At 41.3% G+C, this 27,672-nt stretch overlaps 2 protein-coding genes across 4 annotated transcripts in view; one reads left to right on the plus strand and one right to left on the minus strand.

Annotated features, from left to right (window-relative positions):
* The first annotated feature begins 1,203 nt into the window (after positions 1-1,203).
* On the plus strand, positions 1,204-16,261 carry abcb4 (ATP-binding cassette, sub-family B (MDR/TAP), member 4). Of its 2 annotated transcripts, none has more exons than XM_005732165.2 (28): positions 1,204-1,511; positions 2,428-2,495; positions 2,668-2,746; positions 3,142-3,280; positions 3,378-3,414; positions 3,515-3,706; positions 3,931-4,102; positions 4,192-4,316; positions 4,467-4,638; positions 4,746-4,859; positions 5,950-6,060; positions 6,151-6,276; positions 6,634-6,837; positions 6,920-7,090; positions 7,390-7,551; positions 7,647-7,823; positions 8,331-8,477; positions 8,563-8,667; positions 8,988-9,065; positions 9,218-9,301; positions 9,371-9,574; positions 9,679-9,779; positions 9,864-10,004; positions 11,540-11,696; positions 11,782-11,979; positions 12,504-12,710; positions 14,913-15,059; positions 15,342-16,261. In XM_005732165.2, exons 2-28 carry the CDS (start codon positions 2,437-2,439, stop codon positions 15,546-15,548), a joined length of 3,816 nt encoding a protein of 1,271 aa, XP_005732222.1. In that variant the 5' UTR covers positions 1,204-1,511; positions 2,428-2,436; the 3' UTR covers positions 15,549-16,261. The 2 variants fall into 2 exon arrangements, with proteins under 2 accessions (XP_005732222.1, XP_013766041.1); XM_013910587.1 differs by having other exon boundaries at positions 1,204-1,507.
* A 1,068-nt stretch (positions 16,262-17,329) lies between these two features.
* LOC102214700 (acyl-CoA-binding protein homolog) overlaps positions 17,330-27,672 on the minus strand; it is a 17,758-nt gene continuing 7,415 nt past the window's right edge. For both annotated transcript variants that reach the window (XM_013910588.1, XM_005732166.1), the window contains 15 exons: positions 24,882-25,006; positions 24,592-24,773; positions 24,369-24,493; positions 24,147-24,255; positions 21,548-21,641; positions 21,305-21,430; positions 21,090-21,191; positions 20,876-20,959; positions 20,680-20,787; positions 19,138-19,268; positions 18,929-19,052; positions 18,746-18,824; positions 18,211-18,304; positions 17,875-17,994; positions 17,330-17,584 (listed from right to left, as the gene is read on the minus strand). In XM_013910588.1, the coding sequence (XP_013766042.1) occupies positions 17,464-17,584; positions 17,875-17,994; positions 18,211-18,304; positions 18,746-18,824; positions 18,929-19,052; positions 19,138-19,268; positions 20,680-20,787; positions 20,876-20,959; positions 21,090-21,191; positions 21,305-21,430; positions 21,548-21,641; positions 24,147-24,255; positions 24,369-24,493; positions 24,592-24,773; positions 24,882-25,006 (1,724 nt within the window). In that variant the 3' untranslated portion in view covers positions 17,330-17,463. The remainder of the gene's footprint in view (positions 17,585-17,874; positions 17,995-18,210; positions 18,305-18,745; positions 18,825-18,928; positions 19,053-19,137; positions 19,269-20,679; positions 20,788-20,875; positions 20,960-21,089; positions 21,192-21,304; positions 21,431-21,547; positions 21,642-24,146; positions 24,256-24,368; positions 24,494-24,591; positions 24,774-24,881; positions 25,007-27,672) is intronic.

Here is a 27,672-nt window from a genome sequence, read left to right on the forward strand (position 1 = left end):
GATATATTACAATATATATTAGCAATAATATAGATATGTAAGTATATTACAGAAATGGGTCTATTATGGTATGTTATAATGTTCACGGTATGAAGTATGTTGTGAATATTCTATAACTATAAGTATGTACAGGCTGTAGTGAGTACAAGCTATGTACAGGCTATGAACAGGATATAAATATGAAAAACTATACAGAATATGAAATAAATAACTTTACAGAAATCTGAGATATACAGCTATACAGAAATGGGAACTATGCAAGTTGTAAACAGTTGTAGGGTTAAAAATTATCGTATGTACAGAATGATTATTTACACAGAGCTATACAGTAGTGCAGTTAAGTACGGAAGCGTAGAGCTGCCACCCAGGCAAAAGAAAAATACGAGTGTATCACGTTATAACCTGAAAGGTTTATTGTCCTAACAAGATACTTTTCCTGTTTGTACAATATACTATCATGTTTGTACAATATACTTTTTTTTACAATATACATAATTATCACGTTCGTACAATATAATATTCATATTGTACGAACGTGATATTTATGCATATTGTAATAACGTGATATTATGTTGTTCAAACGTGAAAAGTATATTGTACAAACATGATAGTATATTGTACAAACAGGAAAAGTATCTTGTTAGGACAATAAACCTTTCACGTTATAACGTGATACACTTGTATTTTTCTTTTGCCTGGGTGGCAGCTCTACGCTTCCGTAGTTAAGATAAGTAAGGGTGTGGATAATTTCTACAGAGGCTATATAAAGTGCTAGTGGTTGTGAGTGGTGGTTCAGTCCATGTTATTATTGTGTGTTTGAGGGTACAGTTGTCCATTGTGTGTGTGTGTATGTTCAGTCCATGAGTTTAACGTGGGTCAGATGTCAGGAGGCAGAGTTCAGGACTCTGACAGCTATGGGGAAGAAGCTGTACCGGTACCTGGTGGTCTTAGTCCGGAGGCTCCTGTAGCGCCTCCCAGAGGGCTATTGTCTTTTGGTCTGTCCCAAAAAGACAAAATAACGTTAAAATAATTTTTTTTTTTTTAAAGGTCTCAGCAAAGTGGAGAGAAATCACTGCCCTTCTTACAGCCTTCATTGTCAGTTTGTACACTAACTTGGTATAAATAAAAATACAATAAAACAAACTATTTATCACGGTATTTACCACAAACTTCAGCACCTGAAGCCACGCCCCCTAACAGCTGCCGATAGACAGCAGTCAATAATTGGATGTTCTCCAAACATGACACTCGCCGACCGTCCGGTATTCTGACAACCGGCCTTTAAAATGAAACAGCAGGCCGGAAAGATACGTTCATAAGTCATTTCTCTGATCTGGGGATAACACTTCAGTTCTCCCAAAGATTTAGACGTCCTAAAGCCACGTGAGGAGCAGAGAGCGTGAGGCAGGAGGAGGAAGAAGAGGAAAAGTGTGCGCGAGTTTGTGCGCGTGGTCGACACCTCTGTCCGCAGAGGAGAAGCAGGGAAGAACAGCAGCGGGGGAAAACGGTGGGTCTGTATTCTTTTCTACACATTTTATTTAGCTTTTATTTGACTGAGAGCTACGACGATGGTTTTATACTCGAACCGCGTCAGAGACAGAGGCGGTGGTGACGGTGATGGAAATAAAACCGCTTCGGGGGGAAATCCCCCCCCCCAAACTGTGTAAAACTGTCGGTGTCTAAAAACGTGATTTTTTTTATTTTTATTTTTTTTAAATGGTAAAATGTTGTTTTTTTTTCAATGTTTTAGCTCTTTACACTGTTGCCATTTTCAAAGCAGCTTGAAAGGAAATGTAAAAAAATTTAAAATTATATCTATATATAGATAGATAGAGATAAGTGAATGGTTTATACTTTTACCACAATGCTCTACTTGTACTTTAAGCAACTTCCTTAAAGGAAATTATATCATTTCAATATGTAACCTCCTAAGACCCGAACTCTTCCACGCATGCATTTTTAATTTCTCTTTGATATTTTGGCTAATTGGGGCCCGATGATTGTAAAAACAAAGAATTACCAGATTTTTTTTTTTATACCTAAATTTTGTTTAAAAAAAAAATGAGAGCCACATATGAGGATATTCGTTTAAATTTTTGATAGAACAGTAGCAGTATAATGTCCTCGTAAGTGGATATCAGGCCAAAAATGTGATGTCCACATATGTGGACGCCAGGTCCTAGGAGGTTAAAGAAGACTAACTGTTGTTGGGGGGGGGCATTTTTGTTCTTCTTCCAAATCCATCCAACAGGCAGAATATCTGCACCCTGGTTTTCACGGACTTACTCTACTTTGACTTTTTCCACCCCTCAAATTCCTCAAATTTCAGTTTTGTAAAGGATTAACTTTGCAGACTGTGTTTTATTGCAGGTTTAACGTATTCCAAAGGGCAAAGGCATGTTTATGGGATGGCTTTTATTTTGACAGGACCCAGCCATGGAGAGGGAGCAGATGGAAATGTCCGCAGCCAAACCCCAACAAAATGGAAATACGGGGTAAAAAAAAAAAAAAAGAAGACTCTAAATTCTAAATCGCCTTTCTACTAATTATGTGACTTGAGTCAAACTCCTAAAGTAGTTTTTTTTGTTTGTTTGTTTGTTTTTTAATAATTTTTTTTTATCGGTGCTTGGGAAATATTTGACATCATGCCATTTATGAATTCTCCAGGGAGACTGAAAAAGATGACTTGAAGAAGAAGAAAAAGGAGAAGCCTCCTAAGATGCCCATGGTTAGCCCCATCAAAGTGGTAGGTTCATCTTCATACTAATCACCTGCTGCCAGAAAAAAACAGGTTATACACTTATTTCTTTTCAAGGCTCATTTTTATCTTTTTTTATTTTCTGGTGTGCAAATTATTTTTCTTTATTGGAGTGTGCGTGTGTACATGTGAAGACAAAATGGAAGCAGCAGTGTTATAAGTTGGTTTGACTGTTTATAGTTATCCTTGTAAGACTGGAAATTCCTACAAGCATAACAGCAAGGTGTGTGTGCTGAACGGGGAAGTCGGGAGAGGATGGGAGTGAGGCACATCCTCCCGTTGTTTTAGTGAACTCCACCAGACTCCTGCAGCGAGGAGATGAAAGCTGCTTTGAGTTTAACTTTTTCCCACTCAAATTATTATTATTATTTTTCTGTGTGCAGTTTAGGTTTGCAGACCGCTGGGATGTCTTAATGATTATAGCTGGGACAGTGATGTCAATGGCAAACGGCGTAGTGCTTCCACTCATGTGCATTGTCTTCGGTGACATGACGGACAGCTTCATACAGGAGGCTTTCCCCAGTGAGTTTCAGATGCAGGCTAGTGTGCACATGGGTAGCACAGCAATAATCATTAAGGAGTAAAATGACTCTTTTGTTCTTCCTTCCTGTGTCCTCAGATTCCACAAACAGCACCTTAGAAGAGGAAATGACTGGGTAAGACCTCACAGCCTGACACCTCATAGCTGCCTCATCAGGCGGAGAGACTGACTGAAACAGATTTATCAGACCGCATCTGTCACTTGTCCTCTCCCAGCCATGCCATATACTTCTCCATCATGGGAGCTGGGGTCCTGGTTGCAGCCTACCTACAGGTGGCCCTCTGGGCTCTGGCAGCTGGTCGGCAGGTCAAACGCATCCGCATCCTGTTTTTCCACCAAATCATGCGGCAAGACATTGGCTGGTTTGACGTCAATGAGACGGGAGAGCTCAACACGCGTCTCACAGAGTGGGTAACAGATGAGAAGTGTGTGATTTTTAAAGGTCCCACAGTGCTGTGTGTTAATTAAACGTGCTAGAAGTATAATCAGCAGCTATGCAGATCTCTAACTTTCTGAAACTGAAGGACACTTTGAATAAATTGCGTTATGGAGATGAGTGTGTCTGTCACTTGTATTTCAAAGTATCTGACTTTTCAAAACTGGAGCTTGATGTTTATATGTGCATGTGCAGTGATGTCTATAAGATCCAAGAAGGTATCGGAGACAAGGTGGGGATGCTGATCCAGGGTTTCACCAGCTTTGTTGTGTCTTTTATCATCGGCTTGAGCAAAGGCTGGAAGCTCACTCTGGTCATCCTGGCTGTGAGCCCCGTGCTTGGCATTTCTGCTGCTCTTTTCAGTATGGTAAGCTGCTGCAGAAGTTTATCCCTGTGTTTCTGATGCTTAAAACACCCTGGGCTCTGTATGCATCACCACCTTTTGTCTGTGTACAGGTGCTCACATCGTTCACCAGTAAAGAGCAGACTGCATATGCTAAAGCCGGTGCTGTAGCCGAGGAGGTGATCTCTTCAATCAGGACTGTGTTTGCCTTCAGTGGTCAAGAGAAGGAGATTAAGAGGTGTCATGTCTTTAACTGTTATCAACTGCCTCAAATGGCATTATTTGTGCAGATGTGGTCGGTCTCGGCAGAAATCCACTGTTTGTGCAGTTTAAAAATGTATTTTATACTATATTTGCCCCTAACTGTGCTCTTTGTGTTGCACTCTAGATATCATAAGAACCTAGAGGATGCTAAGAGGATGGGAATAAAGAAGGCGATCTCTGCTAACCTTTCCATGGGTGTCACCTTCCTCTTTATTTACCTGTCCTATGCTCTGGCCTTCTGGTATGGCAGTACACTCGTCCTGAGTGAAGAGTACACGATTGGAACCGTACTCACTGTGAGTAGATTTGTCACCTGTTAGTTTGTACAATAAACATGCATGTGACTTGGAGGTTTTTGCTGTGGCTAACACCAGTGCACTTTTTCTTTTTCTTTTTAAAAAAGGTCTTCTTTTCTGTGCTCATTGGCGCTTTCTCACTGGGACAGACCTCTCCCAACATCCAGACCTTTGCGAGTGCTCGGGGAGCTGCATATAAAGTGTACAACATCATTGATCACGTAAGAAGTGCAATGTTTTCCACTCAACGCTTACTTTTCTTTCTTTTTTTTCCACCCATTCGTGTTGTTGCCCTGTTGTCACTTTGTATTACCGAACATGCTGCTTTACGGTGGCGCTCCAGTGAGCTGCTTTGATGCTGCCAGCAACCTGGAGCTGGATTTTGCTGTAATTGGAGCTCCTGCTGTTTGAAGACACCGCAGGTCATTCAGTTGACGTTGCACAGCTGTGGTTCTTGTAAATTTCTTCCACTCGCTGAATCAGACTCATTTCCAAAAAGTAATTAAAACTCGAGTATGATCATGAGTTTTGCAGACACTGTGAAGATGGTGGATAGTGTTTTGTGAAATGAGCTTTAGTAGAATTTAAAAGGGGCTCCTATGGCCACAGAAGCTTGGAGCATAACCAGTCTGTTTAACTGAGCCACTTGAAGGATGGCTTGCAGGGTCAACTCCTGCCTGTTGCTATTCTGGGACGTGGCTTTGTTTAGCTTGTTGCACGTGTTTGTCTCTGTGTATGACTACAGACTCATGCTAGTTTAGAAATGCAGATAAAGGATGGCCCCATCTGAGAAACTGCAGGCTGAGCAGCACTTTTGTTTGCACAGAAACAGAAATGCACACAACCTCGAGCAAAACAAATGGGATCTTCTCTGAAACATGTTCCTTGCTCCAGACTTGAAGGGGAGGGTATTAAGCCTTTGAAAGTCACTTCTGTTTTACCTGTGTTCACACTGAAATCATTTCTTGTATTGTGGCTACTACTTATTCTTATGTTCAAGGGTGAAGTGTAAAGGATGAGGCTTCCAGGTGAGACATAAGTGTCAAATTCTGCCAAAACAGAGCTCAGCTTTTGTAAGTTGCAAGGCAAAAGGGAGAATAACAGAGCTGTGCAACAGGAGATGCAGTGAAAACGCAAAGCACTGTGAAAATAAACATTGTGCTTTCTAAATGTGCTCAGCTGAAACTGAAGGGCTAACAGCATTTCCTCCCATTGTTTCTTTGAGGTTATGAAAAGAATAAGCCCTGTTCTGCTGTATTAGTTTGGCCTCTTAGAAGTGAAATCTGCCGTATTTGATTCTCTTCTCGACAGGTCCCCAGTATCGACAGCTATTCAGAGGCTGGCTACAAACCTGAATGCATCAAAGGAGACATCGAGTTCAAGAACGTCCACTTCAGCTACCCCTCCAGGGCTGATATCAAAGTGAGTTCTCATAGCTGCTGTATACTCAAATTTAAAGTGCTAAAATAGCATGCGGACATTTTTATATCCCCAAACTCATGTTGTCTGTAGGTGTTAAATGGCCTGAACTTGACTGTGAAGAGGGGGCAGACCTTTGCCTTGGTGGGAAGCAGTGGCTGTGGTAAAAGTACCACAATCCAGCTGCTGCAGCGGTTCTACGATCCTCAGGAAGGAAACGTAAGTGGGACCTCAAGCACTTTGAAGTACAAGATGTACAAATCAGATCAGTCCTGTGTAGACTTAACCGTTCAGAAATCAGACCTTTTATATTTATTTTTGTCTTTTTTAATTTTAACAACTTAAAGCTGAAAGTAGATGTAAAGTGGATTTCTTTTAAAGAACTTTGTTTATTTTGGACACTCCTTATGAAAATTGAGTCTGTTTACTTAAATACAGTAAACTGATTTGTGTGGAATTTTTTTAATTTATTTTTTTATTAAATGGCTTCTGTGTATAAAGGGCTCTGCATAAACCAGTAAATGGAAACAGCGAATCTACACAACGGTGTAAACTGAGTGTCGTGTGTCCATGTAGGTGTTTGTTGACGGTCACGATCTTCGTTCTCTTAACGTCCGACACCTGAGGGAGATGATCGGGGTGGTGAGCCAAGAGCCCATCCTCTTCGCCACCACCATCACGGAGAACATCCGATATGGCCGAACTGACGTGACGCAGGAGGAGATTGAACAAGCTGCCAAGGAAGCAAACGCTTATGACTTCATTATGAAGCTACCCGATGTAGGGCAACACTTACAATTCCTCTGTCCCTGTAAATGATTGATCTCCACTTGCTAATCATTGGACTCTCTGTGTTGAGCAGAAGTTTGGGACTCTGGTGGGAGATCGGGGGACTCAGATGAGCGGAGGACAAAAGCAGAGGATCGCCATCGCCCGAGCTTTAGTCCGCAACCCCAAAATCCTCCTGTTGGATGAAGCCACATCTGCGCTCGATGCTGAGAGTGAGACCATCGTGCAGGCGGCGCTTGATAAGGTACGGCTCAACGGTTACTTAATTCTTGTTTCAAGGCTACTGTTTAAAAAAATAAAAATAAATAGAGACAGAGCAGAAATGTTAACTCATGTCCAGAGGAGCAATCCGTCCGATCTGACTTGATTCATAGTCTTGTATAAATGTCTCCTGCATGGATGGTGGATTTGAGCCACAGTGCACATAAACCTACCCTCCTGCAATAATTTAACAGTTTATGTTAAATGCTTGTGTACCTCACATCAGAGCAGCATGCTAGTAACATTTAACTCAGTGTAACACACAAACTCACCCGTGTCCAGGTCCGGTTGGGTCGAACCACACTAATCGTGGCTCACCGCCTTTCAACAATCAGAAACGCTGATGTTATTGCCGGCTTCAAAGATGGCAAGGTTGTAGAGGTGGGAACTCACAGCGAGCTGATGGAAGGAAAGGGAGTCTACCAAACACTGGTCTCCATGCAGGTAATATTTTCACACAGGCAGCTTTAACAGATGGGAACTTCCACAGCACCCAGTCTTTATTTGTTTGTTTTGCATTTGTGGTTTTCCTCTTGAAGACGTTTCAGAAAAATGCGGAGGAGGAGCATGAGCCGTCTGCAGATGAGAGAAGCCCAGGAGTCAGGTCGTTGTCGGAGTCTTCTCTCTTCAAGAGGAAGAGCACAAAAGGTGCATCCTTTAAAACTTCAGAAGGGGACAAAGAGGAAAAGAAAAAGTTGACTAGTGATAACTTGGAGGTGAGCAAACACTTAAATCCGTCTATCAATAAAGGAATGTGAAGAAAATGTGATTCTTAGTCTAAGATGTTTTTAAAAAAAAAAAAAAAAAATTATTATTGTTATTTTCACTTGGATGAGTGTTCACACCTCCTCTTACTTTTTCTGGAAGATAATAATTGAATTATACAGTACTATTTATTTTAAGACAAGGGGCTGCAATTTATTCTCTTAGGCAGTTTCTTTAAGTAGTCTTCAGGAAACATTCTCCAGGCTTCTTGAAGGACATTCAAAACTCTTCTTTGGATGTTTGCTGCCTTTTGTTCTGTCAAGATGATCCCACATTGATTCGATAATGTTGGTTTGGGCTCCTAGACTGATTATGATCTATTGTATGTTTCTATCAACTATACTTTTACTGCATTAGCAATGTGTTTGGGATCGTTTTCATGCTGAGAATTTACTTATACACACCATTCATTCATCACTTGCATTAGAAGCCTTTTTAATCTTTCCTCCTGTCTGCAGGATGAAGACGTTCCCCCTGTGTCGTTCCTCAAAGTGATGGCTCTGAACACTTCAGAGCTGCCATACATTCTGCTGGGGACCCTTTGTGCCATTATCAATGGTGCAATGCAGCCTGCGTTTGCCGTCGTCTTCTCAAAGATCATCAATGTAGGTTACTCTTGATAACATGTTCATGCTGAATGGAGGTGTTTTCAGCAGCTGTAGAAAGCTTCATCTTTTTATCTCCCCTCAGGTGTTTGCAGAACCGGACCAAGACATTGTCAGACAAAGATCAGTTTTCTTTTCCCTCATGTTTGCTGCTATTGGAGCAGTTTCCTTTGTCACCATGTTTCTACAGGTATGCAAACGCACGCGGTTGATGGAAGAGGGTTTGTGGTAAACCTTGGTAAACTCTGTTATATCCTGCTAGTAAGTAATGTAAATAAAAAGGTTAAAAATGAAAGGGAAATGGTCACACAGGTCCCTGTCAAACTTTAGGAGAGTGCACACAAGTTGAAAGAATGCTGATGTGACAACACATGCAGATGATGTGACACGTGTGCTAATTTCATGGGGGGGTTGTGTGGTTTTTTTTGTTTTGTTTTGTTGTTGTTTTTTAAATCTATTTATTTTTTTATTCATTTATTTATTTATTTTATTTTATTTTTTTTCAAACAGGGTTTCTGTTTTGGTAAATCTGGAGAGGTCCTCACCTTGACACTGAGACTGAGGGCCTTTAAGTCCATGATGAGGCAGGTATGTAAGTGACAAAGTCAAATGAGAGAGCAGGGAGGATGTTGTTGAAAAATACATTTTTCTTGGTGGCTAAAGTGAACCAATTATCTACATGGCAGCCATAATAAAAGCTGGTCAGGTCCTTCAGTGCTTCTTTCAAATCTCCTTTGCAGGATCTGGGCTGGTTTGACCAACCAAAAAACAGTGTTGGTGCGCTCACTACGAGACTGGCCACAGATGCAGCCCAAGTGCAGGGGGTAAGCTTCAACAACAGCTGGCCAAAGGTTACCAAAGGCTCACACTAAAGTGTCAAATCATCCATTTAGGCCGCAGGCGTGCGTATGGCCACGCTCGCTCAGAACTTCGCCAACATGGGCACCGGTTTGATCTTGGGTTTTGTGTACGGCTGGGAGCTGACTCTGCTGCTCCTGTCTCTGGTGCCCATCATTGCAGTGGCTGGAGCCATTGAGATGAAGATGCTCGCCGGACACGCTGCTGAAGACAAGAAGGAGCTGGAGAAGGCTGGAAAGGTGAGGATTGGGTGCGAGATGTGCCAGAGTGAAAGTAAAAATTCCTCACGGCTCAGTCTGTTGAAACTCTGAACTCATGAGATATTTGCATTGCGTCTCTTCAGATTGCCACAGAGGCCATCGAGAACATCCGCACCGTAGTCTGCCTCACAAGAGAGGAAAAGTTTGAAGCTTTGTATCAGGAGAACCTCGATGTGCCCTACAAGTACGATAATTTGTACCACAGGGACCTGATTGCTCAATTATACGCTCTTTAAGTTCTGATGCCACCTTTCTCATGTTTTTACAGAAACTCAAAGAAAATGGCACACATCTACGGCCTCACCTTCTCCTTTTCCCAGGCGATGATCTATTTCGCTTATGCGGCCTGTTTCCGTTTTGGTGCTTGGCTCATTATAGCTGGAAGGATTAGTGTCGAAGGGGTCTTCCTGTGAGTGAACTGAGACATTGGCTTGTATCTTCATGAGGAGATTAACAGGCAGCCTGACAGTTTGCGTGGCGGGTAACATCCAAACAAAGCATTTCTGATGGACAGAACCTTTTCATGTGGCTGTTAATCATTATCTTAGTCAGAAGCAGTTGAAGAGCCTCAGCGTGGGTGGCTTTCAAATGTACACTGTGACAGATACTTGTGGTAATACATCAGACCCTCTTTTGCTGGGAGGAGCCACTGCTTTCATTTATATTGTGTTGCATAAACTGGGAAGTCCAAAGTTCATGGCAAACCGAAGCCTCAGCGTCCATAAAATAAGAAAATATTAACTCTTTACCTCTTAATGAACACTGTACACCCAACTGAGGCTGATTTAATGTCTCTGAGCTTTTTCCCACTCTCCAGGATGGAATGATTGTACAGCATTACTGTAGTAAAGTGAATTTTGGATCCACACAGGCTCCAATATATACAAACAACCCCACTAATGTTTGGTTAAATGTGCCCTAGAAACGAGCCTCTGGCATCATTTAATCACTCCTTGGCAGGATTGGTAGAGCCCATTTTAGTTTGCCTAAATTCAGGTCTGTGCCAGGAAAGCAAAAATAATCCACAAGTTTTCAATAGGACTGAGGTTTGTGCTTTGGGACAGTCTTGTCATTAATTTAATGTTAGCCTGTTTTATCCATTCTAAACCAGTTTTAATCTGTGTTTGCCATTATTGTCCTGGTCAATCATATAGTTGTTGATTTGAGGTGGAGTTGAAGAAGGTGGAGGTGGTTCTGCTTCTTATTCATTATTCCAGCCAATTTATGCAATATCAATGCTGTCACTGCCAGAACAGCCCTGGAGCATGATGGTACCACCACCACACTGGTTCGGTGCTAATACATTGTTTTTGGGTTTGAAAGCCTCAACTTTACGCTTCCAACGTTTTGAGCCGTTTACCCACCACGACAAATCTTCTAGTCTGACTAGAAAACTTTTCTCCAGGAGACATTTGCTTGTCCACATGGGCGTCTGCCATTTTCAGTCGAGCTCAAAGGATTGACTTTTGAGCACAGGCTTTGGCACCCTCTCAGTCAATAGTGATGTAAAACGCATCTAACTGTGGACAGTGATACTGGTGTTCCAGCAGTTTCCAGTTCATGGCAGGCTTCGGACTTCGTGGTTCCTGGGTTGTTCTTGAACACTTTAACCAGCTCCCTCTCATCTCAGACTAATGGTTTGGGTCTTCTTCCAGTTCTTGGCGAAGTGGTGACACAACATTAAAGGCCACAAAATTACCACTAAATTCATGCCCACAATGAGTAAATGCAAACTTCTGACTACAGCTGTTGGAGGCATAAACTCGTCAGTCGGTTCATCATTATCGGCGGGACCAAACAGCGCAAACTCATCTTTAAGATTATCAGTAATTACAAACATGCTGGGCACACAGATGTCGTAGGTTCGTGTTAGCTTAGCCTTATGTAATCCTGTTTCACACCCCACTGACAGCGAAGCTAATGTGTTTAACTTTCCTCTCCCAGTGTGATTTCAGCCGTTCTGTTTGGTGCCATGGCTGTCGGTCAAGTCAACTCCTTCGCTCCAAACTATGCTAAGGCCAAACTGTCTGCTGCCCACATCATGATGCTGTTAAACAAGGAGCCTGCCATTGATAATCTGTCAAAGGACGGAGACTGTCCGGTACATGACGCAAAGCCCCGCGCACCCAACACAGCTTTAGAAAAGTGATATTTTACCACATATCTAACTCTTTCTTTTCTTCCAGGACCAGTTTGATGGTAATGTGACCTTTGAGAGGGTCAAGTTTAATTATCCTTCACGTCCTGATGTACCCATCCTGCAAGGGCTGAATCTGAGTGTAAAGAAGGGAGAAACTCTGGCCTTGGTGGGAAGCAGCGGCTGTGGGAAGAGCACCACCGTCCAGCTGCTGGAGAGGTTCTATGACCCGCTGGATGGGAAAGTGGTGAGAAAACAACTGCACGCCCACGCTCTGTGCACTACCTCACACTGATGCCTCATCACCTACTGACAGTTGGGTAATGATTAGCTGGCCAGTGCTTTCCAGTGCTGATATGAAGTCCATGTAACAGGAGCTCTTATCTGGATTACTGCATAAACATTTATCTGGTTGGGAGGGAAATGAATAGTGTGCCTGTTGTCTCGTGTCCTGTTGGTGTTTTTGAACATTATTTGTGCACATTGCAGGTTTTCTAGTACGTTTGTGTTTGTCACTTTAAAAAAACAAAAAAAGTCTCTGGCAAAATAACTCATTAACTGAATTTCTGCATTGATTCAGAATTAATGTAAAACCAATGGTAACTTTTAAATAAGAAGTGACAAGTTCTTCAGTTAAACAAGCTTTTAGCCATTAACAAATCAGACATTTCCTTCAGGGCTTGGTGATTAAAACGATGTTGCACAATCAAATGAATGATCGTCCAGGTGCCAAAGCACGCAAGCCTATTTGTGCTACTCTTTCTCCTTCAGGTGTTGGACAAATCTGATGCCAAAAACTTGAACATTCACTGGTTGAGGTCCCAGATAGGCATCGTCTCCCAGGAGCCTGTGCTGTTCGACTGCTCTTTGGCTGAAAACATTGCCTATGGAGACAACAGCCGCAAAGTCAGCATGGACGAGATAGAGGCAGCGGCCAAAGCAGCCAACATTCACAACTTCATAGAGGGTTTGCCACTGGTAATGTCATTATACTATTTTATAGAAGATTCCATGTAAAGATAAGGGTCAAATCCAGTGTCAGTAAAACAGACTGGGTGGATAAAGAGGTGGTCAAAAAAAGCAGACTCAGGGTTACAGCAAGAAAGGAGGCTGAAACACTGAATCTAAACAAAGATGGACTCTGATGTCAGCTTTGTTTTTAATGCGTCACAAAGCTGCCTAGAGCTGCCTCTGCCCAGCTACCACAGGGTTTTACTGTGAGGGAAGTTTAGTACAGCCAGGATGTCTTTGTGTTGCCCTCAAAACCTAAAGCCTTAGAATGAGTCTCAACTTTATGCTGTTTCTGATTCAGGCTGTGCACACCAACACTTGATGGCTGCTATAAAATGATCCCTATGAGTGTCACCTACTCCAGAGATTTTTATCACATCGCATGATGATAAAATGATGATAAACATCTAAAGAAGATTTAAAAAAATGTAACCGTAAGAGGCAACACTGCTGCCGATAAGATAATAGATGACTACAAGAAATCATTGATTTATTGCCTGGAGCTAACTATACACTTCAAGTTTGTTTTTTGTTGTTTTATGCTCTCTCAGTACTGCTGGTTTTTGATGTGATGGTTTCACATTAGAAACAAACAAAGATCAATTTAACTTTGAAACTTCCGAAATGTCTTCGATACAGTATTTAAGACTCGTCATCCAGATCGCTCAGATGGCATTTCTTTTGCTTTTTACGTCCTTTAAAATGTTGAATTTGCTGCTTGTATTTGACAAGCAGTTAACTGGTCAGTGCTGAGACTTTAAAGTGCTCTGATCAGGAGGCAGACTGAAACCTGATAGTAATGTGGTGGTTTCAAAGCATTTTGCTGATGAACTGTAGACTAGATGCTGGTCTGTGGTTTTTGAGAGATCTGGGATCTTGCCACCAATTTAAAATCTTCAAACATTAGTTTAAAAGTATAAAGCACTAATCAAAAAGCACTATACAAACTGTTGTGGTTGCTGTCACTATCGAGTCATCTTTGAGTAATTCTTTCAGCCCTGTATTGTATTTTTGTAGGGTCTTTACCTTACAATATAAAGTGCTTTGAGGCAACTGTTGTTATTTGGCATTGAATAGAGCTCCATCCTTTTGTAAAGGTCTCGTGCCTTTCTGTTTCTGCTCAACTACATTAACCCCAAGATGGACGAGGTTGGGTTTAGTAACATTTATTCCACTCTCATGGACCTGAAATATTTTGTCATGATAAAGCTGTAGATGAAAGGTTGGTGTGATTGCCCCCAGGTTTCTTTAAGATGATGTAAAGATAAGGCTTCATAGGTCAGATGGAGATGCTGTAAAGGGGACCATAAGTCAGCTAAAATTAAAAATTGTGAAATGGTGTACAAAGGTAATTACAGCAACAATGCAAGTCTCCTAAAGAGGCCTTTGTGGAAAAACCTTTGTTGAAAAACCTTTGATCAGTGTTTTTACTGCTGTGATAAACAAACTTGGTGGTGCTTTATTTTTCCACCTGCAGGTTGAAAAGCATAACTGGGATGGAGATGGCAGCTCAGACAGAACACAATTGGTGTAGTAAGGTGGATCCTGTGGAGGTCGGGTGTAAAGGGTTTATTGCTAAATCTACAACTAAGCTCCTACAGAGAGTGGGGGTGTGAGGGCAGGCCTTTCAACGAGCAGTCAAGTCACTCTGAGAGTGCTGAACGAAGCAGCAGCTGGTTGTGGACAGGGGTACAGCTAGGCTGGGACATTAAGGGGTGATAGCAGAAGGGGAGTCACATTACGTGTCATGGGCATAAAATCAATGTAACACTGAGGACAGTGACCACCTGACAATCCCAGTGAAGTGGTTTACCTCCTCTCCCATTCAAGACACCAGAGGAATCTGTACTGATTACTGGAGGGCTTGTATCATTAAGCCTTATGAGTCAACAAATGTGAATGGTAATCATGCAGGAGGCCAGCTGAAGATGAATGTGTTATTGTACATGTGAAAATGATTTCCTGCCAGCATTTTATTAACTTGGCAATAAATGTAGCTATTATTATTATTATTATTATTATTATTATTATTAATAAACCTCAAAGTATACTTTTTAAGAAATTTGTCAGCTGTGAGGAGTGATTGGATCCATACTTTGTATAGTTTTGACCATCTATAGTAACACAACTATGCCCTCTCATTGTTTTGTTTGTTTTTTCCATGAGCAGAAATATGACACGCAGGCAGGTGATAAGGGGACACAGCTGTCAGGTGGTCAGAAGCAGCGAATAGCCATAGCCCGAGCCATCCTCCGCAACCCCAAACTGCTGCTGCTGGATGAGGCCACTTCTGCGCTGGACACTGAGAGCGAGAAGGTGAGCACATCTTTCCATTTTCACCTGTAATGCTTGTCAGGGAGATTAAGTAAATGGTGAGTAAAGTCACCAGCTCATACAAACGACTGCTGCAGCTAAAATCCACACACAAGAAAATGGGAAATGTTGGGCTGAGAGAGTTCACATTAAACTTGAGGATGGGAGGAATACAGGAAAGTAGCCATGTTGATAAAGATGACAGCTCTGGTTTAAACTGAAACCATCTTTAGTGCTGAAAACATTCATAGTAGGAGCTCTTATAAGACCATGCTCTCTCTGTAGGTGGTGCAGGAAGCTCTGGACCAGGCCAGCAAGGGCAGGACGTGCATCGTCGTGGCCCACCGTCTGTCCACCATCCAGAACGCAGACCGCATTGCTGTATTCCAGGGAGGAGTCGTGGTGGAGCAGGGGACACATCAGCAGCTGCTGGCAAAGAAGGGGGTCTACCACATGCTTGTCAACAGACAGATGGGACACAGTGACAAATAACCCATAGTGTCCATAATCTTGAGTTCTGGATTAAACACTGGTGCCTTAGATCATCACTCCTCCCATGCAGATTCAGACAGTGGCTCCTGTGGCTTAAACCTAAATGTATAAAGTCTGAATTCTGATTGGCTGTCACTTGTGACTGTCCTTCCCACAAGAGATTTTTGACATTTGTGGGGTGCAGATGTAAACGGTAAAACTGATATTATTATTCTTTTTTGGCTTACTCACTGTTGGTGGATACAAGTTGATTAATGTGTACTTTTTTTTTAATGTGTACTTTTCCTAAGTGGCAGATTTGGCTTCTAAAGAGCCTTTTTGTGCAAGTAGAAAAAGTGACCTTTGAGATAGATATTTTTACTTGTAAGGAGAACACTGGAATTAAAAATGGCTGCATTCTTTTTAAACAGGCTAAAGTAAATTCAATGACCAGTCCTCTTTGTTCGTTTGTCTATGCACTGGTTTTATGCCTCTGACGATGGGATCATCACTGTTTGGAATAGTTTTGGGTAAAATCTTTAATATTTATACTGTTATGACTCAGTTCAGCGTCTTGGATTGAGTTGGAGGACCAAAGTACCTGAGCAGTTAAAGCCTGGGAAATGCTGCGCAAATGTTAATTTTCATTTGCGAAGTTTCTGAGGAATTCACTTAAAATGTAATTTTGTTTCTATTTTTTTTTAGAGGATGTGCTGCTTTGTAACTGTTAATGTTTTATATTCAAATAAAGGTTAAGAAAGCAAGTGTGGACATCTTCGAACTTTATTCTCAGAAAATTTGACTAAAAAAAAATTGACTACAGCTTCCCTCAAACTGGTACAATCACAGTGAAATTTCACCTTATCAAAGCAATAATCACGTTGGTGTGAGGCTCCAAATGTAGAAAGTGTTTCAACAGATTTTTACGTCAGCCACTCTTTGAAACCCAAAGTAAACACCATCACCAACATTTGGACATGAAATTAAAAACAAAGTTGCATAGTGTGTAGAAGGTATTGGTACCTGGAGAAACTGGAAGTCAAACCTTGGCTTTAACAAACTTACACGAGTCGTGCCTACTTCTCTCTTTTAATGAGTTTAAATTAGCTCAGTGTGTGCACTTCATGCGATGGGGTACATTCACGTCCTCTTGTGGTATTCAAGTGCATTTCCTTTATCTGTAGGCACTGTTTTGACAAGACAATCAAATATTTGTCCAAATAGTCAGTAGAAGCTTGTTTCTGCCATCCATTAGTACAAATTTCAGGTTCTTTTAGTGAAGTAGAAATGTTGAATTTACTCTGCAAAAGCTTTAGAAACGAGCTTCCCTACAGTGTTACGATTCAGTTCAAGCCTAACAGCTCTTTTCTACGGTTACTGGAAAAGAGCTTTTTCACAGTGAAAACTAAGGCGAGTCGTTAGCCACTTAGCGGTTAACATTTTATCTTAAAATGTGGAATAATACTGTCAGGATTTCAAACTATACAGTCAAAAAAAAAAACGAGCATTGAATCAGGAAGAAAGAGGAAAAAAAAAAAGTACAGTTTACGCTATGTTAATAACTACATAAAATCTTGAGTAATTTACGTTTACATTAAAAAAAAATACGAGGTACAGATTCTGCACCTTTGCATTGATTCGTGCTGATCTAGCTGTCACCATTTAATACAACTACAAGTGCATTGATATTTAAAACGGGCTCTTTGTGGTACAACATGGACATTAAAACAAACTGAAAACTTAGACATTTTTGATTAAGGATTTTCAACAGCATTAATCTGCAAGTGTTGCATCTTACTGTATTTTTTTTTTTTTTACCCTTTTATTACCATCCTTTGATAATGCATCTATTGAAGCGGGCGGTTCTCAAAGGGATCATTTTGTGTGGGTTGAAAGAGGAGTCATTAAATTATCCTGTTTCCCCGCTTAAGTAGGTTTATAGCTGAGAAGTGGTGGCTAAGTGGAGCATCTCATGCAGGCAGCTACTGAAGCTATTGAACAGTGATGGAGCATCAGTCTCATGGCAGGATTTCCACGCTGACATGGAGATCACAATCCTAGAAAAAAGAGGAGCGGAGATCTGAATACAGCTACTGAAAATCTCAGAGGAATGTTTCCAGAACCTTGTTGAGTCTGTCATGAAGAATTAAGACAGTTGTGCAGGTAAACCTGGGTGCAACACAGTATTTGCAAGGTGTACCTAATAAAGTGGCCAGTAAGTGTATACATCTTTAGCTTGCTTTTTATAAATTCTACAGAACTGGCAAATCTCACATATGCAGCACAGGTTCACCAAAAACCCACACACAGGTTTTCAGGTCAGTGAAAGCCCGTTTCATGTGCTCACCTGTCATCCCTGATGCGGTAAAAGAAGCCGTAGCCATGCTGCACCATGGGAGCCACAGCCCCGAGAACTGTAGTGTAGCCCACCAGACTGGATGACAGCACGAAGTTACCCCCACCGCCACTGCAGACACAAACAACAGTCACAGACAGAAACCTAATGCACTGCCTTTGCTCTGCAGCAGCTACTCTGGAGAAGCAGATTTCTGGATACTGCACTGTAACATTCTAGGATTTAATATTTAATTAAATTATTTCCAATAGATCATACATTATAAACTAGTAGAGCAGAAATTTAATTTACTGCTTTCATGCAATAAACCAGCTCTGGGTGGCGTACCTCTTTGTGTAAAGGGGATCCATAAATAATTCTGGGGTTGGACGTCCCTCCTCCTTGGCAATAAGATACAGCCCCAGAAGATGCCTGTCAAAACCTGGCAACAATATCACACGACCGCATGAAGTAGGGCATAAAAACTCAAAGAGACTACAAATATGGTTCTTTGTGATGTCAGAAGCCTTGGTTCAGCCCGCAAGTCCTACATAGGGAAGCTGACGGGCTAAACGATTTTGTACAACAGTTAAATGTAGATGTTGAACTAAAGCAGATTTTTACTGGCTCAGAAGAGTCCAGTGGGGGGTGTAGCAGCTCCGTTTTGCTCAATCAGGCAAACAAAAATTAAGCCAACAAGTTTAATATCAGAAACAAAACTACCAGTGATCAAAGTCATTGTTTTATTGATGATACTTTGGCCCTACATCTCTATTCTGCACACTGCTTGTAGCTGCACCTCATATCTGAGACTAAAACGGGACAGTCAGGGCCAAGTGTAGTCAGGAAAAAGCACGAAGCAGGAATCACAAAGTGAACTAACCTTGTCCTTCCTGTGCTTCAGCCATCAGGTTGTTGTGTCTACTGAAGGCTTGCAGCATGGCCTTCCTCCTGACACCATCCTGAGAGGAAAACATTTAAGTCGATTATGATATGATGACGATTATGAGATTGCTTCTTCTCTCCTGCTCTTCTGTGATTTTCCCAAATACTGTCACACACTCACATTGCATGTGGGGTCCGTCATGGTTTTACACCAATTCACAGCCTCCTGGGTGCAGGGGCGCATCGTCTCAGTCCTGCCGTGATAAAATTTGCGCGTCATTGCCGTCTCATAACAACTTCCTGGCCTGTAAGAGGAAAGAGGACACCTTCAGGGCCACGAATGTCACTGACAATAATGATAATAAAAGTGTGTGCTTAACCACAGCTTACTTCTTGTGCAGTCTGTAGTAGGCCAGCTGCATCGCCAGCTGAACAAAAGTGTCTGGATGGAGCTTCTTCTGTTTGATGGTAGATTTACCAAATGCTGTGAAAGCATAGCACACAACCTGGAGGTCTTGTGCCTGGAAAACCGAGAGAGAACGAATGGTTAAATGCTCTGGACCACACAGCAAACGTCAGCATGACTGATGACGCCTGCAAATAATCAATTTCCCATCTTATGTTTCCGCTGCTGTGCTTCTAATATGTTTTCGTTGTTCAGCCACATGGAGTTTAACTCAATCAGATTTTCTTCTGCAGGAAAATAAAATCAGTGAAAAAAAGGCTGCACACCATTTCAAATGTGACTTTTTTCAAATTTCAATCCTAACCTTGCATCACAGATTCAGTGTTTGCAGTTAATCTATGGAGGATTTTAGTTTCACCACAGCAGGAACAGCTCAACAACATCCACTCTCGTACTATTAGGTTGTTCAGAGGAGTGTCCTGTGTGCGTGTGTTTTCTCAGGTTTTTATATGTGCAGCTTGTTAAACTGTACCATAATAACATCAAGAATTACACCCCGCTTTAAAGACACAGCAGTTCAAACTGTGCATCACACTGTCGCTGAAACCTGACTTTAAGACAATCACTGAAATGTATAAAGGTTATCACACTTGACTCTAATCTGCGGCTGAGAACAGAGGACACACAACATGAAAAGCTGTTCAATCAATAAAATTCATTTCACTTTGATCTACACCAAACTGAAGTGATTTCCACGTCTCTAATCAAGTTTCATATCTGTAATCTGTAGCTGTCATGTCACAAATAAACAGCAGCACCAGGAGCATTAAAACAAACTGAAACATTTTTTCATTGAGGATTTTCACCAGCATTAATCTGCAAGTGTTGCATCTTACTGTATTTTTTTACCCTTTTATTACCATCCTCTGATAATGTATCTGATCGAAGCGGGCGGTTCTCAAAGGGATCATTTTGTGTGGGTTGAAAGAGGAGTCACATGACGTGTGAAAAGCCCCTTTTTTTATGTGAGCGCGCTCAGAGCGGAAAGCCTAGCTTAAAAGAGAAAGTTACTGATGACTGTTGTTATAACCGTCATCTCCGTGTGGGGTTTTAGGTGTTGAACTTCCTTCATAGTACACTAGTACCTAATAATATTTTATCCATATATAAAGATAAAACATTTTATTATATTCTTACATGACTATATTCTAGATCCTTTTTTTATATTTCATATCTTTAGATTTATATTTATTTATTTTATGTTAGACTCATGTTGTGCAGTCTGATGACGACTAAAAGCACTGAATTTTTGCTCTGATATAACTTCTGAATGACCTTAAAGTGGCTTTTCTATGCTATTCTATTCTATGAGGTTTCTGTAAATGTGTTTTCACATCTTTCCTTGACAGAATTATGTGTTTTCCAGCAAGTTCATGGAAACGTGCCTATTTTGCCTATTTCAAGACAGCCTATTCAGTGTCATCAGGGGTTTTCTGAGGTTTCATTTGGGATTAACGATAGCTCACCGACTCGATGTATTGCTTTTTGGCATGACTGATATCGCCAATGACTTTTTCATCCATAGTGAACACCAGCTCCTCGGGGAAGGACACCAGTCTGACTGCATCTGAGCCCTGAAAATCCCAGACATGCATGTGTGTCAGAAAAATGAAAAGAATAGTCAGGAAATGTTTGACACAATGTGCACCGTCAAGTGTTTACCTTCCATTTGCCCTCTGTAGCTTTGAGCTGCTGGTCCAAATACCAGCACATAGACACCAGCACCATAGCATCATACGGCGCATGCTGCGAAACAAGTCGAGTTTTTAAGGTATTAAAACAGCTGATTTTGGTTGGACTGCATGTTTCACTGGCAAATCAATGAGTACAATCATCTTGAACCTCAGCGCAGCTTTGTACGAACAAGCACACTCACATCACAATTGGATCCGAATGTGCCATCTGAGAACACGACTGAGTTGTACGATTTGTCACCCCAGCGGATGGTGGGGTTGCCGGTGAGAGCTTCTGCAGTCATCTGAACTCAAAAGTACAAAATTTGGAAAGAAAATAAATAAATAAGTAAATCAGACACAACTCTTTCTCATGATTTAAATAGCGAGTCATATTTTAGATCTGCGCAGTCCGTACATTTGAGTAGTTCTCTGGGGTAGAGTAGGGTTTCACTTCATCCAGAGAAATGACGAACAAGCTGCTCTGGATGGTCTCTAGGATGGTGTTATTGTGTGGATCGATGCTTATAAGATGCTCTCTGGCCTGCAGTGAAAGTAAACAAAGCGCTAATCATGAGATACGCCACAGTAACATGAGACCTTCTTCACAAACTATATTCACTTTTTTTTTTAAAAATCCTCCAAACATGAGCGCCCCTACCTTCGCCCAGCGAGTCCTCTCCTCTGAGGTGAGCACAGCCACGCCGTCTCCCTCAGGCTCTGAGTCACAGCGCTCCTTCACATAGCTCAGCTGCCTGAAAAGGTAAACAAACACATGCTGCATCAGCCTTGTTTGCTCTTCACTCTGCAGCTTTAACCAAATTATACAGGACATCTGGAGGAAAATGAATGGATGATTAGGCGATGAGTGTGGACTGCTTCCCATAATGATGAACAAAAATAAAACACTTTAATATGTAAAACAGACAAAATAAATATTTTAGACTTCTGTATGTTTTATGTAACCTGAAAAAAGCCAAACAACACTAAACATAAACAGACTTCAGCCTAAATGAAATGAAATGAACCTCCTGCATACGGGGGATCTTCTTGAAACTGAAGCAGAAAGGAAATGGTATACACCCCTAACTTATCTCAGCAGCGTGTTGCGCTGACCAACGCATCAAGAAAGCTGATTGGTTCATCCAAACAAGCACTAGTCTGCTGCGTGTGACTAAAGGGGCTACGTTTTTCAGCTCGCCTGGTTCTGCTGGACGTCACAACTGTTGCCAAGTGCTTCCTCAAAGGGCATCAACTGATAGTTGAGACTTATTTCAATATAAAAGCACCTTAATTTAAACGTTGGTGTGGATTGGTGCTATATAATCAAATGGAAAAAAATTATTATTTTCTTTTTTTGGAACATTTCAAATAGATTCTCTAACTAATATTACTGCTCGCTGTGTGATACTGATCATCCAAGAAGTCTGTGCCTCAGTTTGGGTAAGTCTGATACTAGCCCTTAGCATCCGTATTATAACCTCTGACTCGAAAAACCAAACCAGTGCTAAAGTCCAAACCCAGTGAGTGACATCACAATGGTTCTGTCCATGTTTTATATGTTATGCATGTGAAACAGCCCCCTGGTGGACACACTGTACAAGTACACTATGTTGTAAATCTGTAGCATATGAAGAAGGCAAATTGGTAGCATAATTTCAGGTTTCGTGTGCTTTTTTTTTTTTCCCCTTACTGCACCTTAAAGCCTTTTCTTACAGTGGTAAAAATAAATAAATAAATAAATAACCTCCAAAAGTTGATTCTGTTCATCTGGACGTAGTGTTTTGTGGGAGAAACATTTTGTCACTCATCCAAGTCACTTCTGGTTTCCCCAATCTTATAAACAGTACATTGGCATAATGACTGAAACCAGTCCACTGAGGGACAATGGGCTGGGAGGTCAGTTCCTTAATCTTAGGTAGCTCAGAGCTACCTCGTCAGGCCAGGACTCAGCAGTCTATTTACACCTACAGGCCAGTGGATACTCTTTCAAGGATGAGGATGTACACATCCTGGACAGGGAGGAACGCTGTTTTTTTGCGCAGAGTCAAGGAAGCCATTTACGTGTAAAGGGAAAGACCATCTCTGAATCGAGGAGGGGACCTAATGGTACATCTTTCGCCATCTTACAATGCTGTGATTGCAGCCATTCCCCAACTCTCTGTGAATGGTACTCATGGCCATTGATCAGTGGTTGTTGATCAATGGTCATGAGAATTTGCATAATTAAGATTAAGGAACTGACCTCACAGCCCATTGTTCCTCAGTGGTGCTGGTTTCAGTCATTATGCAAATGTACTGTTTATAAGATTTGGGGAAACCTGCAGTCAGCTGAGACTGAAGAAGTCACTTGGATGAGTGACGAAATGTTTCTCGCACAAAACGCTACGTCCAGAAGAACAGAATCAACTTTTGGAGATTTACTTTCCTGGATGATTGAGAATGCATCAAGACGATAAATAAAAAAACAGTAGAAATTTTCTGATGATGAGGTGCTTTTCTTTAATAGTTCTACTTGTTTACTTCTACATAAATACAGAGTGTCATAAATACTTCTACTAAAATATTTCATGCATCTTTGCAACTCTCTGTCCCCTCTCTGTGGGAGGGATGCAAAGACAGAAGCAAGCTGATGTGTTATCCAAATGTGACCACAGCCTCCCTGCTCCTCAGCTGAGGCAGAAGAGCTCTTTGGGCTACGTAGTGGAATACTGGTCAACAAGGTTTATAATATTGTTATTATTTTTTATTTTTTAACTCTTTCCTAAAGAAAGAGTTATGTCCTCTTTCTTTTGCTACTGGTTCTGTTGAGGCTTACAAATGCTGGATATGTAAAATATGAGCAAATATTTTGTGCATAAAAATTATTTTTTGGATTCACTAATTCTTAATATGGCTTTTCATTTTGAACCAAACTTGATTTTTCAGATGTTTTACATGTGAATACATAGATCTGACCAATCAGAACACTGTGCTCACAGTTCAAAGCTGAAAGTACACATAGTGCAATAATACTATTTTATCTCAGACACAGCTAGATGCTGCTCTAGCTCTGAGATAAAATTGCCCCCCTGACATCCTGAAACATCTAAAAACACAACACTTCTGTTTGTATATACGCTACACAACAAGTATGAATCTGAGACATTCAGAATTGTGTCGCTTTTTGGCTGCACTAACTGTGTAAAGGCCTTCAGTCTGTTTAGTCTGGATACAAGGTTTCTAATTGGGTTTTACTCTCAAGTGCGTTTAATCTTTACCTGAGAATTTCTGGAGGAGTGAGGATTTCTCCATCACAAAGTGCATCAAATGTGAATATCCTCCCCCGGCACATCACTACCAAATGGGAGGGGCACGGACCCTCACGCTCTGTGACACAGCACAGCATGCATGTTACACAAGGGTGACAGGCAAGCAGAGGAAAAAGGGTCAAAGTGCCGCAGGTAAGTTTGCGGCAAAGATAAGAGCAGAGTTTATTCTACCTGTCTTGAAGTAGTTTCGGATGGTGTCTTTCTTCACTCCGGGTACTTTACAGGTGCAGAAGAGCATTCTGAACTGGTCCATGTCCAACGGCGTTTTCCCTGCTTTCTGAGGAGCCAGCCTCTCTCTAAAATAAGCAGTGACGGAAAGATATTTAAATGCAAAAAAGACAGAGCAACACATCCTAAAACACAGCTTTCATACATGCGAGTGTGCTCGTCTTACGTGCGAAGTAGGTTCCAGTACTGCAGTGTGTGCCATGTGATAATACTGGCCCTCTGCAGGTAAGTTCCCTCAGCAGGTGGCCAGCAGTGCTCCAGGTAGGGTGCTGGGCCACCAAAGTTCACATTGAGCTGAGAGGGGATGCGCAACTCCAGATACGCCGTGTCCAACCACCATTCTTCCAGCTGGAGGACAAAGCAAACAAAAACATCAAACAGTCAACTGCATCACACTTGTAACTAAAGAGGAGACGCTAAAGACAAAAACAAGGCTTTTATATCTCAAACACACACCCAGTTCTTCTTTGTCTTGGCTCTCTGGAGGAGTTTCTTGTGCAGCTCCTGGCCAACACCCGCTTGGAATTTCCTCACAGTCTCCTTCGTAGCTTTAAAGTCTTTCTCAGAGGCGAATGGACGAACTGAAGCACAATAAAGTGAAAACATGGAAGATTAGTCCCTCTGTTAAACAAGTGCGCCAGCTTCTGGTCATTTTGTTTTGATGTAGTAACTGCTTTCAAAAACAACAAGTCTGATCGCACCTGTTTATTCAAAGGATTCTTTGTTTTGTTTTACTTTACAGCAGAACGAGCAGAAAATATACAAATGAAACAAATGAAATGATGCAGAGACAGAAATGTGCCAACAAAGCTAGAGTGCTTTGTTTTTCATTCACACTTCCGGCACACTAATAATCTTACTGAATGATTTCTTTAGCCTTTGGTACAAAGAAAAAGTCCTATTCAATTTAATTCAACTTTATTTATATAGCGCTAAATCACAACAATCAAATCACTTGGTGACAGCGGGGAGGGAAAAAGAAACAATCATGCTACTCTTTCAATCAATGTTATTAGACAAACTGGTCATGAAAGAGAAACTGAAGACTCATCGTTACTTTCAGACAGTCAGTCTGAAACATTTTAACATTGTTTAAAGCAGGGGTGTCAAACATAAGGCCCGGGGGCCAGAACTGGCCGGGCAAAGACTCCAATCTAGCCCACTGGATGGCTTAGGAAAATGTCAAGGACATAAAACAGAACACACAAAGAACATAAAAGTTTGGACCTTCAACTATATTTTTACAAGTTTTACAGCTTTTCTTACTGATAACGAAATACCCCATGGGCGTTCATGCTATACCAAAGTAATTAAATATTACATTTACAACTTAAATTTAAGCCCAGTCCTGCTGACAGATTTCATTCATTTACTACAGCAGCATTTCTACATAATGTAGAAAAACTAACAGATACTATTGAAATTGCTCTTCTTTGTCTTATATTAAAACATCTCAGCAATTAAATGTGTAGTTAAACTTCTTTACACTGACAGGTCTGACCCACATAAGATCAAAGTGAGCTGTATGTGGCTCGTGATGTAAAATGGTTTGAAGTGTCCATAAACTTTAGGCAGGACCACCCTGAGAAAATAAGGTGAAAAATCATGGTTAGAGTTATCGGCAGAAATGTGAAATTCTGACTGATGTTAAAGGTAAAAGCAGGACAATAAACCCCAAACAAACCCAACCTAAATCCAGCTGTTTGACTGAGTTGTATACGTGCTGACTGCTGGAAAAGCTCAGGCTGATCACATTAAACAGCTGGTTGAGAGAGTAACGAAAACAAAATGTGGCCGCTTTGTAGAATTTCCACTTCTATTAGTGGAAGTCCTTCTAATCCTCCTCACAACCAGTGTAGAGATGGAAACCAAAGACAGCAAAGCGAGCTCTGTGTAGTGATCGAAAGAATGAGATTGCACATACAAGAGGTGGAAATGAGCTTTTTCTGAAGGGTGGCTTGCCTCTAACTTTGAGTCAGCGTGAGGAGTTCAGTCATGAGGAGCTCAGAGTACTAGTGTAATTTTAGTATCGATTCAATATAAAGTGATCCATAATTAATAAGCTATAATTATCCCACAAAGGCAGCTTATTTTGTGGAGTGCAGCATGTCATGATTTATGAGATGAATCAACATCAATTTGCAATTCTGGACACATTTTAATAACCAGTAAATCAGTGATTTTTACTTTCCACAACAACATGGTAATGCACAACAATCATGCCATCATCGACCTGTTACCAGTACCAGCGTTGGTATCGATACTATCAATATTTGGATCGACGCAGGACAACAGAATTATCTCCACTGAACACACCAACATAATCATTACTTGGCTGGATAGAAAAAGAAGGAGAAACAGCAAGTCAGTGGGTGACATTTTTCTTTTAGGTGTGGGTGAAAGTGGCCAATCATTAGAAACTGCAAAAAGAGATCAAATTATTAAGGTGGCCTGCCTATAATCCTGTTTTTAAGCCACCATTACAAGACATAAGATGTAGACAGTGGGTTTACTGCAGTATTACATCTATATCTTGAATTGCCAAGGGGTGGCATTTGTGTGGTTTTAAGGAGATGTGTCAGAAACATAAGTAGGATAAAGATGATTTTTTACAGATATTTGAAGCTTTGTGATTTACTTTTCCAAAAAAATTAAAGGTCTGTGTCCAAATGAAGTCCCTAATGTTATCCAGATATTCATGGATGCTTATAACTTAGGGAATAGAAATGGTCTAGTAAGTAGGCTGTACCGTAGTACTGTAACAATGAATAAGGACGAAACAAACTATGCTAAACAGCGCAGAGTAAAGGGACTGAACATTGTTATTACTGAAGAGGAATGGCTCCACACTTGGAAAACATCTTCTTCCACCAGCTCTCACACCTGGAGGGACTTTTGTTGGAAAAACCAGACCCACTTCTTTATCACTCCCAAGCAGAAGTCAAAACAGATAGGGACTCGACTGCTGCTCCAGTCAACTGAGGTATCTGACCAGCATACCTCCTGCGACTCCTTGGTGAAGTGTTTTGTAAATGTCCCACTAAAAGGGAGACCCAAGGGCCGATCCAGGACATGCTGGACAGATTATGTATGCGAGTTGGCTTGGGAACATCCAAATGAGCTGGAGAAGGTGTCAGGGGAGAGGGGAGGTCTGTCTGCCTCCCTGCTTAGATTGCGCCCCCCGTCACCCAGATACAGAACATGGAAAATGGTTGGGTGGATGGATGGATACAGAAAATACTCATAT

Source organism: Pundamilia nyererei, unplaced genomic scaffold (assembly GCF_000239375.1).
Source record: "Pundamilia nyererei isolate P.nyererei 1_Seehausen unplaced genomic scaffold, PunNye1.0 scaffold00045, whole genome shotgun sequence".
Taxonomy (NCBI): domain Eukaryota; kingdom Metazoa; phylum Chordata; class Actinopteri; order Cichliformes; family Cichlidae; genus Pundamilia; species Pundamilia nyererei.

Excerpts from the sequence above, each read along its gene's own strand:
- abcb4 (XM_005732165.2), top strand. The coding sequence starts at position 2,437 with ATGGAGAGGGAGCAGATGGAAATGTCCGCAGCCAAACCCCAACAAAAT. Across the intron at positions 3,707-3,930 it reads CTCAACACGCGTCTCACAGA|TGATGTCTATAAGATCCAAG; the intron begins GTGGGTAACAGA and ends GTGCATGTGCAG. Across the intron at positions 12,711-14,912 it reads TCATAGAGGGTTTGCCACTG|AAATATGACACGCAGGCAGG; the intron begins GTAATGTCATTA and ends TTCCATGAGCAG.